At 30.1% G+C, this 17,484-nt stretch overlaps 1 protein-coding gene across 3 annotated transcripts; it reads right to left on the bottom strand.

The window, feature by feature from the left end:
* Positions 1-681: 681 nt before the first annotated feature.
* LOC129303816 (serine/threonine-protein phosphatase 5) lies at positions 682-9,445 on the bottom strand. Of its 3 annotated transcripts, XM_054943349.1 has the most exons (15): positions 9,310-9,367; positions 8,688-8,755; positions 8,366-8,527; positions 7,915-8,084; positions 7,752-7,823; positions 6,519-6,669; positions 4,002-4,175; positions 3,541-3,649; positions 3,338-3,455; positions 2,635-2,782; positions 2,137-2,385; positions 1,843-1,968; positions 1,670-1,770; positions 1,273-1,347; positions 682-1,082 (listed from the first exon to the last, which is right to left on the bottom strand). In XM_054943349.1, exons 3-15 carry the CDS (start codon positions 8,433-8,435, stop codon positions 1,023-1,025), a joined length of 1,623 nt encoding a protein of 540 aa, XP_054799324.1. In that variant the 5' UTR covers positions 8,436-8,527; positions 8,688-8,755; positions 9,310-9,367; the 3' UTR covers positions 682-1,022. The 3 variants fall into 3 exon arrangements, with proteins under 3 accessions (XP_054799324.1, XP_054799323.1, XP_054799326.1); XM_054943348.1 differs by lacking the exon at positions 8,688-8,755 and having other exon boundaries at positions 9,310-9,445; XM_054943351.1 differs by lacking the exons at positions 4,002-4,175; positions 8,688-8,755 and having other exon boundaries at positions 9,310-9,445.
* Between the last annotated feature and the right edge of the window lie 8,039 nt (positions 9,446-17,484).

Raw genomic sequence — 17,484 nt, 5'->3', positions numbered from 1 at the left:
TATAAAAATAACTTGTAAATTTAATTTTGGAGGGCCAAACATTCCTAATCTGAACCAAAATTCAACTTTGAAATGACATTCCAAATGTTAAAAACAAAAAAACAAAAGGGCTTTGTTTAATCGAATTCAGCCTTGAATCCGTAATCTCCAGTCCATTTCATAGCATAAATTTTCCAAACTTATTTCCGACCACAAACTTTTATTGTGCAAACAGATCTTGGCGTTCAAAACAGCTTCATTTTATTTATTCATTTTATTTTTTAACTGTACAATCCTTCAATTTGGATGGTGCACTACATCGAACCCTTTTAAAATTCAAAGATCAATAAGACATTAACCATTACAGAAACTCAACACAAGAGAAGTCCAGGCAAAGCCTGGCCAGTTGCCAATTTCTTTTTCTAAAATTCGTGAGCTTGGGCTATACTAATATTTTGACAGCGCTAGCCCACTTTTTTCAACACAAAAGATTTATATACTTATGCAGTTTAAAAAGATCTGACTCTTCCACAGAGTGATAGTTTCTGCAACTTACCCTGTTTCCAATTCAATGCCCACAACAGGATTAAAAAAAAAAAAAATCATAGACAATAGTAACCAACGATTAAGCATCTTGAAAATCAAAAGCTTTCAGACTATAGGAGCAACTTATATTCAGTGCAATAGAAAACGACCCAAAGATTCAACACAATAAATAATCATTCATTTCCCTAAGCACAGTAATTTCACAAAGTTCAAGAAAAAAACCAACAAAAAAAGTTTCATGGAGCTAATAAATCTAACTCCAAATTCCCTGCACATGGTTCACCAAATAACCAAAAGTACAAAGAGACAAAGGGAAACTTGTGGGAAAAAATGAATTTGAATAACGTTAAGCCCAAAAGGAGGGGAAAAAAAATTATATATATTGGCACAAAGTTGTCAACTTGTACGGGGTCTTCTATGGCTGGGCCAAAGAATCCTTCCTTGTTGGATTGCAGAGATATTGCTAACCAGAATGAACCCCAGAAAGCCATGTGAGATTATGAGAACATCCGAAGGAAGTTGTTCGCATAAGCCATTGGCTTCACATCCGGGTGTGGCTGCAAATTCCACACAACATAAAGATTATGAGAAAAACCAAAGAAAGTTGGTTGCATAAGCAATGTAAGAATTTTCTGTTCATCCTTGTTAATTACCAGATGTGCCATGACAGAATAATTAACTGGGAAACCATAAAGTAACAGCGTAAACTGAAAAAAAAAAAAAAAAGAAAGTACAAAAGATACTAACCACTGCTGAGTACGTAACAATGTTTGGCTTCAAATCCGGTGCTTCAAATCGAATGAATGCACCTTTGTTACCCATCTGCAGCATGGAGTGAAAATATTAACTTGTTGCTGACAGTAATAACAAAGGCCAACTATATTTCAGCGAGGACGATTAATTTTATTGGATATAAAAGAAAATCTCCGCATATTAAGCATGTCATATATTGCCCATCCTATTGGCAACAAAATCAAGCCAGCCCCTCCCTCACTCACTCACACACACACACACACACACATCAAGTCTTCATATGAAGAGTACCAAGTAAGACAAAACAAGCCAGCAATATTTATTATTTATAATTATAGATAACTATCAACTAGAAAGCAATATTACAACTGAAAATGGGGGATTTAATTACCTGGTCACAGTAATTTGGAGCAGAAAATACAGTTATGAGTTTACCATCATGTTCGATCTCATAACCCTCATCCTTTACCTCATGAGATCTGACAACCAACTCTGAAATTTGATAACGTGTATTAGGTCACCAATCAAAGAACAAGAGCATTATCAAACTAACAGCAAAAATACCTAAATTATTTTCCTTCAGAAAACTTTTTGTCACGTCGGGACCAAAAGAAAGACCTACACCACGCTTGCTTGGACCCCGCCCAGGAAGAGGTTGTGGATCACTCCATAGCAATTCGCACATTAATCCTATTCATGAAAAATAGATTCATAAAACTCCAACGCAAACAAGGAAAACAGAAAGAGGAAGAGGGAGGGAACTATGAAGCGCAAGAATATGTTTATTTGTTCAAGGCTTAAGGTACAGGATGTCAAGAACAGTAGTTAAACCAAAAACAGCAAAAGGGTGCCTCTAACCTTCTTCTGGAGGCTCACAAAATCGGTTAATTGCTCTAATGTCAGAGAGTTTGACCCCATCAACACTAAAAAGACCTCCATGAACCACAAAAACCTTCCCGTTTATCACATGAGCCAAAGGTAAACAGCAGAAGACTTCTGCAAATAGTTCCACAAATGTGTCGCTTAACTTTGAGCGGACCTCACCCTCAAAACCATATATCTTGTTCATGCTCTTGCTCTCATGATTCCCTCTAGCTAGATATATGGCTGAAAGTCAAATGAAAACAAAACAAAAAAAAAAACTAATAAGATATTATACCCAGTACATGCAAATTTATGAGAACCCAATCACACAAACAGCAACAGCTAATTCAACATAAACAACAAGGTAGCCCCAAAAAAAAAAAAACCTAAAAAACACACATCTAAATGCTGCCACAGATGAGGCTCAATTGCACAAATTATCCAGAAAAAATAACTAAGTTTACATACTGATAAAGCTCTAACAAGGATCACCTGATGGAGACATGCACTTGAATGCAAACAAAGTGAGGATGACTTCCAGTGAAAAAGATCCTCTATCCACAAAGTCACCATTAAAAAGGTATGGATTCTCTTCCGAGGGAAGCCCATTAAGCTCAAAGATGTTCAAGAGATCGTAGTACTGCAGAAGTTAGTTTAGTGGAAGTTAGTAAAACAATTTGACATTCAAGCATACAAAGCAAAAATTGGAGAACTGGAAGAACTATGAGCACAAAATGGTGAAGAAATGAGAGACGTGAAACTTGATAATAGAATGAAAGTTTTTTATGTGAATTTTGGATTATTATGATCATTCACAACACTGTACCAACGCTGTCCACTGAGCTGTCGAGAAAATTGAGAACAAAGTCCGATGTTAACTTACAAGACTTGCTCTTTATGTATGTGTTATATATCAAGAAAATAGAGTAGTAGTTTAAAACTAGGCTAACAGTCCATTAACTTATGGCTTAAGTAAGGTAGACAAAAAAGTAATAAATTAGAGTGGCGTGTGAATTTCCAGGACACCAAACTGAAAATTAAATTACAGATGACTCAGAACTGGCGCTGAACAGTTATATCTGACAATTTAAAATATAAAGCAAGGTCTCTCCAATAAGCTTCTGCTGCCAGAAGTCAAAGTCAAAACTGAAACCCAAAGCCATTCCGTACAATTCAAAAAAAATAAAATAATTACCTGACCATGCACATCACCGCAAACAGTGAAATGCTTGCCATCAGGAACATTTATATCAACAAGAGGAGGCAAGGTTAACAACATCTCTCTCGTTTGCAATACAATTTGGTAGGCATACCTATAAAACGGAAGCAAGCTCATGAAAAAGGCACAACAGCAAGCCTTTAAGAAACACAAATAAATAATGGATTTTGCTTCAATACCGTTTATGTAGGCACTTTTGATTCTTAAAATCATCCATCATCTTTTTCACAAAATCCAAAGTAACAACATCCCCCTCTATTCTTGCTCCTGTGTATTGCGGCTCCACATCTAGTATTAAAAGGACACAATTTTGTTCAAGCTCCATGAATACAGGAACTCAAATGCCAGAGTAGATATTTCAGCGAGAACAAAGCCAAAAACACATCACATCGAATGCACACAGGGCCACCATTTTTTCTTAAAAAGAAATAAATCGCTAATTATGTTACAAGGCAAAAAGATATCACATTTTCTCAATGCATTATTAGTAATGATTCCACCGGCTTGTAGTAAATTTTTCAGAAGTCTGGAGTTTATGATTTAGACCACATGAAATTTTACAATGATTATCAGCTGAGTTCAGATCTTAATTTGCTTTTGGCTCAGACTTAGTCATGTAAATCACTCTGGCTATTTATACCAGCATTGGAGCTACTCCACCGATATGCCCCAAGTAACAACAGAAGACCAACCACAACTGCAGCTACCATTGTGGCCACAGATGTCCTGAACAACATCACCACTGCTGCCATAACTGCTACTGTCACTGCTGCTATGGTCACTTCGGTGGGCATCAAAGAATTGTGACCCTTTCCTAAAATGATACAGTATATACACAGATTGATAATTCATAGTAAACCATGACTGATGCCCAAACACAAACAAAAAGAATAGAATGATTCCAGCATTCATATAATAGGAATTGGAGAGCAAAAGAAGGCTGCTTAAGTGATTGAACTACTTATCATTAACGTAGAAAAAGAAAATCCCCTCAGTCTCTTACAAGATGAAGGAAGAACTGAACCTTAAAAATTCTGATTAGATTCTGAGCATTGTAACAACAGTTGTAAGACATTCTTCCAACGAGACAAAATCTTTTTAGAATAAGGTATTTTGCTAACAATTACTAATAGAAGGAAGGAGATCGAGAAACTTGATAAGAATTTAGAGTTAAAAAAAAAAGAACTAAGAAATAAAATTTTGGAAAAACTTAAAGAGAGTAGAGAATATGTTAATTGATGGTGATAAGTAAGGGGAAAAAACTGATATAGTACATGGTTGAGGAGAATATCTAAAAGAAAGATGTTACAAGAGATCAGGTCAAACAGGAAATTTCATCGAAGAGGCTTCATGCTTTCATGCAGCCACGATTTTATTGAACGTAAGCTACTGAGGAAAGAACTGCAAAACATACAGAAGAACTAAAAAAAGGCCCCTGCCCCTGTCCAATCCTGAACCTTTTGATTTCATAAAATAAGGAATAGACAATCCTTCAGGACGCAAAAGATTCGCTGTAGAGGGAGAAGATTTTATACTGGATGGCTGCATAGTATTGATATTTTTGCAATCTCAAGAAACTAAACAAAACAGGACTCACAGGTCTTAGCATAATCAAATGTTGCTAGGGTGAAAGTGAGGTGAACTAGAGACTGGCTGATCAACCCCTACTAAATTTAACTGTATCAGTGAGGATACCCATTTTTCTTCCAAGGAAATAAAATGAACAAGATAAAAAATAACGGAGAAAACTTAAAGGAATAACTAGATCCACTCAAGGAATCTGATTAAGAAAAAGAGAAATTTCAATCATAACTTAGTATTAAAAGGACAATAAACACAGTGCATTAAGAATATCAACAAGACAGTACATAAAGAATATCAACTTCCTGTACTAACTTGTATTTTGGAATGAACTACGTTCCACACCAAACCGCACTTTTCAAGGGGTAGAAAAGGTTAAATAGAATGACATTATGGAATATGAAACTGCGACTAGCAGGAGGTTAAAATTTTTGTTTCTTCTACCACCAATCTATTAAAAACCCTTGGAAGCAATGAAGAAAAACAATATCCCCATCTAATGGGAATCCTGGAAAGAAACACCATACAAAGCTAAACATATTTTGGTTTAAGAGCTCAACTAGGAGGCATTTGATTTAATATCTTGCACATACATGTTTTAGTTCTATATCGAATATCCCCCTGTTCACTTAGTGACTCAATGGCGCAATGTATTGCTTGCGGTAGATAGGTCTTTAAAGATGGCTAACATCATTCCTTCCATTAAACAACAGATTCTTATGCGTAGCATGGCATCCTCAGTCATAGTAATGAGCAATGGCCAAGATGGCCATTTACTCATTGCATACAAGACTAGCAATTCGGTTAGTCAAATGCCCAAATCCTTCAGTGGTCTGATAGAAACTAATAAGAGCCTAGATTCAAATGAGGTAACTGGCACTTCAACAAAATAAACCCCTACAGCGAAGGGCATGAATAGGAAAAATCAAAATCGAAATCAACAGCCACAATAATGGTTAGATTGGTTAGAACCATCATCTTGTAGAATCATCCTTATTCAATTATGCTACAAGAATGCCCTGGGCATTAGTAGTAGTTGTTCCTTCAATTTTGTAATCTCTACTGATAATAGAATCATTTGAAGTTGGAAAGCTCTACATACTCAAGGGTTATAAATATGAAAATACAGTTGTTATCTGCCAAATTCTTTCCTTCGTGAAAAAATTCATGAGTGGCATGGAATCATAGCCAAAAGACTTGGTTGATTGCTCATTTAAAAGGATTAAAAATGCAAAAGGTTGCTCAACGACATAACTCATTTTCTTCAAAACACATTTATACAATGATCTATTTCAGATAATGTCTATCTAAAGATCGGAACCTAATCACAACACAAGACATGATACAAAGAATAAAAAGATAATACCACATCCAAGTTATAACATCTTGTAACTGGTGTAGACCCTAGTATACATACAGATCCAGAATAATAGGCAACATAAAACAATATAACAACATAAAAATAATACACAGATAATCATATTAAACAATAAAGGAAAAATTAACGGAAAGAAAGAGAGGATGAAAAAAATGATAACCTAAAAATATCAGCATGATTCCATGTTTAAAATAGTACCTATAGAGTGGAAATCGATGGATTCAGCTACTGAACGCCTTTCAGCATCTGGGGCAGAAATTGCTTCTTCAAATTTAAGTTTCATAACTGCCTTTTCACATTCCTTTAATTTCTTTGTTGCATCAGGGTCATTTGGGCACATTTTCTTGACCTAATTCAACATAAGTAAATTAAAGTAAATATGGATTCAACACAGAGTACATGTTACCGACCAATAAAAGTGAGGTAGCCAAAGTTATTTTGAGGGATTAAAACCTAAAAGTACAGGCTAGTCATAAAAATTTTCTCATGTAACAGAAGTAAAGAGTATAGAGTATATGGTAACTGTAAAGGACCAAGAACTGTTTGCCATGGACAGCAAAGAAAAAGTTTAGCTTATAAAAATTATTTTAAGAAGGCTAAAAGCCAAAAACATTTATCAAACCCCAGCAATTTCCAGGCACATTCTAACAAATGTCTTTTCTCTCTTTTGCAAATTCTCATTGCTAGAACAAGAAATTGAATTTTGAAAAGACTGCTTCTATTGAGATAGAGAATTCAACAAAGAGAGAACTTCAATTATAAATTTGAACAAACACAAGCTGTGAAACGGGATTAAGTGGTCACCCCTTTGTTTATTCCACTGATAGTTGATATGCCTGATAGTCACCCCAACCTTTAGACCCCAAAACAATATATCACAAAACATTTCTAACTCAGTAAACCAGTTTCTTCTATTCTATATATAGTATGTGCCTTCCATCCAGTCCAATCATTTCCTTCCATATCCATGTTTTCGTATCATCTTTTTATGTAGCTCCCATCTTTCCGAATAAATTACTACACAACTTCCAGACCATATTTATTGAACCAAAATGATAATTATTTGATCTATTGCTAAAAGTATCCATAAGAGCCCACAAAGATCTGCCATATAACTAGGAAGGTATCAATCTCTTCACCAAACCTCAGTATAAATAAAGAACAGATTTAAAAGTAGGCAGGTTTCCAAAGATTTCAGGCACACCTAGCAACAGATTGATTTTATATTCTCAGATTTTGGGAGATCTATCCCATTCTTATATCTCCGCATTCTCTAATATACCTGAATAAATAATTTCCCATAAAAATAATTAACTTGAAGATACTATACAAAGAAGGCTTTTGCCCTGAAATTTGCATTTTTTGTGGCAAATCTTCTGGCCTAGTATAAGTATTGCCCATCACCGTTCTATAACATTGCAAGAAAACTACCTGCTGAAAATCCTTCAGTGCTTCCTTGAATTTCCCCATGCCAAGATGAGCAGCACCTCGCCTGTAATAACCCTGCAACAACAAGACATAATTAGAATATAATTATCAGCATTCAATGCATGCAAATGCATGTAGGCCTCTTTAGTTTTAGGATGCACAGCACCTTTGAATATTTAGGATCAACTTCAATGGCCTTTGTAGCATCTTGTATCGCACTACCATATTCCTCAAGCCTAAGATGTGCAAATGCACGATTAGCCCAGTAAACAGCATTTCGACTGTTCAGTTCAATTGCCTGAGTATATAAATCAATAGCTTGGGCATATTTGCGAGCTGAAAAGGGAATTCATAATATTAGATGATAAAGTGGATTAAAGCAGCAGCACGTCAAAGAAAAGGCCATTTAATAATAATGAGCGCAGGAAAATGCTGCAAAGTAAATGTAAGTCTAATACACCAACAACAGTCTGATTCCAGTTTGAGAATCAACAAAGGAATACAGAAGTCCTGCTGATAAAAATTCGCACAAGTTATAAAATTTTAGCTTATATTTACAACTAAACTAAGAAAGCAAAATAATCGCATCAGAAAAGTATAATCAGAGAATTAATTACCATTGAAGGCTTCGTTTGCAAGGACTTTGAATTCTTCAGCCTTTGACACATCTGAATTTTCAGTTTCCATATTGGAAATAACTTTTTTAACGGCTTTGATAAGAATTTTAGAAGAGAACAGCGTCCATTTTTCTACCGCTAATTTTCTTTACTACGCTTTACCTGCTCCATTAAAACAAAGAAAACAAATTACCATATGATGGTAACCGTCATAGGAATACTCCGTAAGAGATAAAATTCAAATGCTTACAGTTTCGATAGCTAAATTCAACTTAGAGTGACTTTAAATACCACAGTAGCGTGGCAAGGACCAAGGACTTACATAGGGCGGAAAGTTAGACAAGGAGAAGACTGACAAAGATAATATGGATACGCTACTCCTTGCTGCCGCTATTTATATCAATGCAAGATAATCCAGTCATTAGCCTCTTCAACTTTTTTAATTAAGTTACACATGCATGAAATAGTAGAACCAATTCAAAAAACACGAAACCTCTAATACAAGGGTCTACCGATGTAACTTTGACCTCCATCACTTCTATTGGCACTTGAAATTCAAATTTAAATGCCAATACCCTCAAACTATTTCCTTTAGCTCCTCAACGACAAGACCATGCACCAAAAAGATTTCATTTGTTTTTCTCGCGGTTAAATTGCACTACACACAATATTAGGATATATGGACCAACAAATTGCCTCAACCCCAAGAGATAATGAAATATCATGTGGTTCTGTATTCAGTAATCCCAGAGAAGAAAATATTGATTATTGAAGCTTTGAAAGGCGGTAATCATTGGGAGAAATAAACAGACAGTTGCAGTAGTTCTGACTTCTGACAAAGACAGGAGTGAAACAGCATTCAAGCAGAAGATCTGTGTACAGGTCGATTGCACGTGTGAAGAGGATGATGGAGGAGGAGGGGAGAAAGAGAGAGAGAGACTTACTGGAAGGAAGGAGGCGACGCTCTCTGTCGGACTCTCACCGGCGTCGTCGCTGGAGGGTTCAGGAAACGAGCTTTTAAAAGAAAGACTCTGATTTATGGAAATTTTGACCGTCTCAACCGGATCAATCCGACCCGGTTCATACTTCTTCTCGGCCCGAAACTTTTGTCTCCTTCCAGCAAGATTTTGGCGGGCCTGTTGGTAAAGTGCACTCAAGCTTATTAAATGGGCAGGGCTCCATTTAAGAGTTCAGATTCTGTTCCCCCACAGAATTGCATCCGATTTTTTTTTAAAAAAAAAAAAGAAAGTGTAATAAGTTACGTTATGGATATTGATAATACAACTATTTGTAAATTTAATTATTATTAAACTCCCTTCATCTTAAATTATAAAATATTTTTAAATAAAATTTTATTTATTAATAAATCTCATTAAATACAATTAACAACTTCATCTTTTCAAAATAAAAATATAAACTTTTAAAAATATCTATCATTTAATATATTAAAAATAAAAAGAATAAAAATTAATTATAAGGGGAGAAAGGATAATATTAAAATTAATACATTTAATGAAACATTAATTTATTTAAAGGGTCTTATATTTTAAGATGAAAAAACTCTTTCAAAAGTGCCCTATAATTCAAAACGGAGAGAGTACATTTTTAAAATATTATCAGAACTCTAAAATAAATTGCATTATTTATGGCTTATTAATTCTATATCTTTTCTTAGTAAAGTTAGCTACGAGCTAGTTTGAATGTTAGAATGAGAGTAATGAGATATTTGTGATAAAATTATTTAGTAGGGCTAACTTATTTTGAAATTTAAATTTAATTATTCAAACATTAAGATAGAGGAACTCTGGCGCCCAAAAAATATTATGATTTAAAACAACAAAAGCATCCAGTCTAACACAAGTTAAATATCACAAATTACAATACTGTTCATGTGAATCACAACTAGTTCATAAAAGATTGCTTGAAAAATGAATTAAATATCAGATCAAATAATTATAAAATTAAAATTTTTAATTGCAGATAAAGCATTTTATAAATTTCAAATGTGACTCTCAAATTATAATTCAGATTTTTATTTATAATTGTTTGAATTAACATAAGAAATTTATTTTTAAAAAAATTATCACAGACATAATTATCATTAATTCAGTCTTTTGAAACTTAATCGATCTTGTCTCTAGCTTAAATCAAAATTCTAAAACTTGAAAAACATGCACCGTTAGTTAGTTGACCCCATTTTATCTAACTCCTTGGAGACATGCCAGACTAAACTTTAGTACAAGAAACATATTAGTATAATATGGGATAGAATATAATTAGGGTTTATTTTAAGATATTAGGGTTATTCAATATATATATCTATATAAGGATATTTATCCATTAGAATTAAAATTTATTATTTATTTTTTGTTATTTTAAATATCAGCATCTTTAATACTATATTTAAATTTAGGATTTAATAATTAAATTTAAATTATTTTTATTATTTTATTATTTCAGGATTTTAAAAAATAGAGTTAAAAGTTTTTATTTATATTTAAGTTTGATTATTACTGAATTGAGATTTTGAAAGTTTCACACTTATTCCTCCTTTTTTTCTCTTTCTTCCTCCCCTTTCTCTTCCCTTTTTCCTTCCTATACAAATAGGTAATAGTCAATAATACATATATAGCTCTTGTTAGTAGTGGAATAAAACTTACAATTTGTGCAATTCAATAATAGATGCAACGTCTAAGAAGATGTTCATCAGAAAGAGATGAGCTGTCAAAGTTTCTTCATGACATTAATCACAAAGCATTTCACAGTTTCATTTTCAAAAGGCATGCATGTATAGCCAGTCCTTCCAAAGACCAGTAGAAGCAAAGGCATATCCTAAGTTTTATTAAAATTTTGCATTAACCACACACTAAGACTTATTATTTATGTCAAAATTGCTTAAGATAATTTTGGAAGGAGTGACTGTATATTTAATATATAGCTGCTATTAACACAAATATGGAAAAGTAATTTTTACATTGGACAAATAAGTGCAAAAGGTTATACTTTCATCGCCAGCTAAAATCGATGTAGAAAAATAACATTTAGCATCAGTTATAAACCCAAAGCTAAAGAAAACTATAATTGATGCAAAAGAGGAATTAATTATTTTTAAAAGAAATTTAACTTTTGGCTGCCAACATCTTACTTTTGGGTTGAATTGACGGAAAGTGATATGTTTCCCCATCCAAACTAAGGGTAAATTACTTTAAAGAATTGATTACACATTTATACATAGAGTTGTAATTAATTCACTTATCACTCGATATGGAATTATCATACATCTAATAAATTTAACAAATTGTATATCAGTCATTTAGATAAATTGTTTTATGAAAACATATTGTTTCAATACATTTCGTATATATATTAGCCACTTATGTATGCTCCATCGACCTAATATTAAAGAAATGAAACCAACTTGAAAACACAACAAACACATTTAAATTCAATTGAAGTGAAGCCCTTCTAAGGTGCAAATTTAACCTTCAATCTATAGCAATTACAATTTTTCTATGCCCTGAGACGCGTTAGTCAATGGTGAAATTCATGATGACACTATATCAAATATAAAAAATTCAAACCCACATACACATCACAATGATTTGTATGATTACTGAAAAAAATCAGGGAAGTAAACAAAAATAATCATCAATGACAAAATAATTCAACGGATATTATTTTACTAATAATTAACAAAAAAAATATCACTTGAAGATGTGTCAGAGATAAGCTACAAGAAAATAGTTAAACAACTAAATTTTACCCTATCTTCATTTTGCATGAGTAACTAAATCTGGAGAACGTCACTTTTTTTTTTTTTATTGTGAAGAGAGAACATCGACACATTTAAATTTTCCAAAAGATGGAAGATTAGTTCACAAAGCCTTCAAGGACAAATGCATTAATTGTTTCGACATGTCGGTCAATTTTTTTTTTTTTTTTGTGTGACTTCGAAAAGATTAAGGTGTCGAACTTGTTAAGTGACGGTAATTGTAAAAACGAATCACAATCGCGCAGGCACTTAGTCCAAAGAGAACGCGTATTATTGTTTCGATATATCCGACAAACGTGACATACACGATTATATGCATCGCATTGAAGTAATTAAATTAAATTAAATAATTAAACACTGCACAAGTACACAATAATATTATAATTAAGCTTCTTAGGAGGTGTATGTATATATACACACACACGTTGCATTCCGATCTAAAATCTCTGTAAAGGCCATTGATATATTACTGATGGTGCAAGAGCAATCTTAAGAAAAATATCCACATGTTTATTCTAACTATTTAAAAGTGTAAAGCTTTTTTAATATTTTAAAATATAACTATTGTGTTTTTTTAGTATTCATAATAAATAAATTATTTTGTGTTTATTTTAAAATAAAATATTCTATTAAATAAGAGTAAATATAAAAATATTATATAGTTTAAAGATAAATAATTACTTTATTAAAACTAAAATTTAATTATAAATATCTTATAGTATATTTTTTACCAAAGAAATTATATATAATGGTATACCTTTCTTAACGAAATTTAGTGTTTGTCTGGTAATTTTTTTGAAAAAGTAATTTTACAATTTTCGAAGTAAAACAATCCTTAGAGCCTCTTGTTTAAGTTTTTTCAATGAAAAATTGCTTATTTTTTTAAATAATTTAAAGTTAAGTACTTGAGCCTTCTCCTAATAAAAATACACAAAAAAATTATAATTTTTAAAAAATAAATAATAAATATTTTCATAAATAAAAATATACAATGATATTCTAAAATCTAAAAAAACCATTTAATAATAATTATTTTTATTATTATAACAAGATACAAAATAAATCATGCTTTATTGATTATTTATAAAATTTTTGAATTATCTAAAAATTACTCTTTATATATTAAACTAAAAATAAAAAAATTAATATTGAATATTAATATACTTGATATGAAAATTTAATATTATATCTAGAGCCTCTTGTTTAAGTTTTTTCAATGAAAAATTGCATATTTTTTTAAATAATTTAAAGTTAACTGCTTGACCTTCTCCTAATAAAAATACAAAAAAAAATATAATTTTTTAAAAAAATAAATAATAAATATTTTTATAAATAAAAATATACAATGATATTCTAAAATCTAAGAAAACACATAATAGTAATTATTTTTTATTATAACAAGATACAAAATAAATCATGCTTTATTGATTATCTATAAAATTTTTGAATTATCTAAAAATTACTATTTATTTATTAAACTAAAACTAAAAAAATTTTAATATTGAATATTAATATACTTGATATAAAAATTTAATATTAGATCTATTTAAATTTATTAATTATAAAAGATAATATAATATAAATTAAATTAAAAAATTTATTTAAATAAGGGCAAAATTAAAAATCTATTCTCTTAACGGAACCATAACTCTTGTAAAGAGGATAAGAAGAAGTACCTAATGTTAATTAGCTTTAAATAATTTAAATAATGAAACGAAGAATTGAGTGGAAGACACATGGCGATTGTAGGATAAACATGGAAAAAGGAAGAATTAGGTGAGTTGGGTAGTTGAAAAGGCAATAGAGGTGAGTGTCGCCTCGTAGGGGCCAGACGTAGCAGCTTTTTCTATTTACGGACACTTGAGGGACTCGCGTCCTTTTCCCCACCGCACACTTTTTCTTCAAATCACTCACACAAACTTTTACTACTCGTATTCAATTCCATAACGCCCTCAACCTTATCCTAAGTCAACATTTTCTGCTGTTAATTATTCCTCCTACTCTTACCCCCTCCAGTAAAGTTGCATGCTTTTTTAAAAAATCACGACGTTCTGAGGTGGACAAGTGTGCCCTTATATGGATAAAATGATATTTTCATCAATTACTTTAGAAAAAAATAATATTGATTTATTAAAATTTATTTATAATTTATGAAATTCAATCGATATTAATTCTTTATAAGATTATTTTTTATAATTTTTAAATCATTTTTTATAATTTTTGTATCAATAACAATCAAACTAACCAACATTTAATGAAGGAAAGATATTGCTTCATTGTTTTCTTATTAAATGCGTTAAATAATTGCTCAAAAAAAATGCTTTAAACAAAAATATCAGTAATAAAATTTATTTATTGAAGGTAATTAAAGGTGAAAATAAAATTAATAAGATTTAAAGTTTTTGTTGATTTCGATGAAATATATTAAAAATAATTTATAAATAAAATTAGATGAAGTAAGGTATGTGAAAAGCAGCTTTTTTTAATATAAGGTCATAACAAAGCTATGTAATAGAGATAAAAGTTAAATCATGTCAAGAATCATCATATTTTTATAATCAGATGGTGGATTATCAAGAATTATGATGTTTAAATTGTTCAAATATGGTTGACGGGCAAGCAAATGAATATATTTGTTAGCTTTTCTATGCACATAATCAAAAGTAATTATTTAATTTTTTATAATTAACTCTCTAATATTTTTAATAATGTCAAAAAACAGGTTTTTTTGGAGAATTTGTGCTCAATGAAAGATGATACTTTCATAAAATTTAAATAGGCATTTGACTTTTTTGAAGTTTAACATTTTAACCGAGGTTGAGATCCTTTAGAATTTTCATTAACTCAGCTTATGTGCAATGAAAAGCAACATTACACCACGGGGGTATCAATGCACTTTGAAAAAGTTGAAGGGTAAACTAGTACTTCAATCTTATATTATATCTATTCACGAGTGTCTTGTTCTTTTACTACTACAAGGCAATGATGCATGGTTTTAAATTGTTTCCCCTATAGCTAGGTGGTGGTAGAAGGAGCATCGTATTATTAGCTTACTTTATGGAATAAATTGACTTTTAACTTGGCTTGGTGATGGAAGGTTTTAGGGCCACAACAATGCACTAAATGGGGTCCAATAGACTTCAAAAGTTGCAGGTCTAATAACTCATAATTTATTATTTCATTTTTCATCATTTTTTAAGAAAACTAATCATTTATATACAAAAGTAAAATTAATTTGTAATAAATTTTAAAACAGAAACAAATATGTCATTTTACAAAAATGTTAGACAGGTTTCCAGAAATTATAAAAAATAATTATTACATTTTATATTACCTAATTATTATTTGCATTTTTTAAAATATTTTTCTGTCATTTTCTCTTATTTAAATTGAGTCGTGTTGGTTAAATGTTTAGATTTTAATTTGATTGTTAGTTACGGTGTTACGACATGAATAATGACCCGCGAATTTGCATCAGCTTGAACTAAATAAGCACACTAAAAGAATTGAATATTAAAGATTTTATTCAAAGCACATCAGTTTTGTAATTCACTTTATTTCATTTGCATGTTATATTCATTTTGATAGACATACATATGTAGTTACTCTCTTTTTTAAAAAAATATAAAATATTTTTGAAAGGTTAGATGTAAAAAAATGTAAAATATTTTTAATATTCAAAGTATAATTAATATGCTTTTTTAAAAATATTTTCAATAAACGAATCATTTTATATTTATTATAAAGTAAAATATCCTATTAAATAAAGGTAAATGTGAAAAGATAATTTTTAATTAAAAAATAATTAACTACTTTATTAATATATAAGATTCGATTAAAAATATATTATATTTTTTAACGAAAAAGAGCACTCCCTCTGTTTAAAAATATAAATTATTTTTAATTGAATATCACTCCCAAAATAAAATAGTTACCTACTTTCAAACTAACTTTATTTTTTAATATTTATTCATATTAAGCACTCTACAATAAATATAAAGTCATTCATCTATAGAGATATTTAAAAAAAAAGAAATAATTACACCTCAAAAACTAAAAATGTCTTACACTTTTAATATTCAATTCATCAAAAAATATTTTATATTTTTAAACGGAGGAAATATATATAATATGTCTTTGCAAATCAATTGATGTAGATGTGTAACTATGTATGTATATGGGATGGTTTCAATTTTATCATATAAATGAACATTAAAAATTCATCACTTCTAAACTATTTAAATTTAATATGAATGATCCTGATTTATAAATTTTTACTTTTTAAAAAAATTATTTTAATAGAAACATAATACAAAATAAAGATAATTTTTTAGCTACAACTTTTTTAAAAAATAATTTTTTATTTAAAAAATTTATTAAAAAATTATAAATTGAAACCATAAAAAATAAATTCAAACAATATAGAGGATAAGATGAGCTTAAGCTACATTATAGGAGAGCTAGTTGGTCAAAAAAAAAAAAAAAAAAGAGTACAGTGTAGGAGAGCTTAAGGTAAGGATGAGGGAGACAAGGCTGTGGCCGGTAGGCTTAAGATTGGCCTTTTTAGGTGCAGAGACGAGAGAGAGATTATTGGAGAATCTTGTCATCATCGTCATCATCAAGTGTACACCATTCTTATGAAGGCTGGGTCCCATGTCTGCTCTTAGTCCCAATCTTGTCCTTTTCTACGACACCATTCTGTTTTTTTTTTTTAATGTTTAATTTTAAACCCATACTTATTTTTTAAGAATATTAGGTATTTTATATTTTTATAAAATAATTTTATTTTATTTTTTTTGAAGAGGAAAAAATTTCTCAGTTAATAAATTGTTAATTTAACCATGCGTGGACGTGTGGGGCCCTTATACATTAACATAGATTTTAATCATATTCTTTAATATTAATTTATTATTAAACTCTTTTTTAAAAGCATTAAGTATCTTAAATTTTTTTTAAAAACATTCTTGAAATTTTATTAAAATAAATTTTAATAAATATTTTTACAATATTAAATATTTTAATATTTAATAATTTAAGTATTATTATTTAAAACATTACACCACCTAATTTAATATTTTTAATATTTTATTAATAAAAATAAAAGGGATGAACCTTCAAAGTTAGTAAATAATTTTTCTTCTCATCTCTCTATTTTTTTTATTATTAAGTAATTTTTTGTAGTACATTAAATGAATAAGTGATATCTTTTAAATAAATATTTTTGTTGTCATTTTATTGGTCCTAATTGTCATATTTATGATTTTACTCCTAACATTGCAATATATAGAGAGTATTAAATTTCGGTAGTATAATATTTTGAAAGAAATTATTAATCGACAAAAAAAAT

This window comes from Prosopis cineraria, unplaced genomic scaffold, assembly GCF_029017545.1.
Source record: "Prosopis cineraria cultivar Desert tree isolate PC_DT_omini unplaced genomic scaffold, ASM2901754v1 PC2, whole genome shotgun sequence".
Lineage (NCBI taxonomy): Eukaryota > Viridiplantae > Streptophyta > Magnoliopsida > Fabales > Fabaceae > Prosopis > Prosopis cineraria.
Note: the sequence above shows the minus strand (reverse complement) of the source record. Positions and strands in the feature narration are given on the sequence as shown.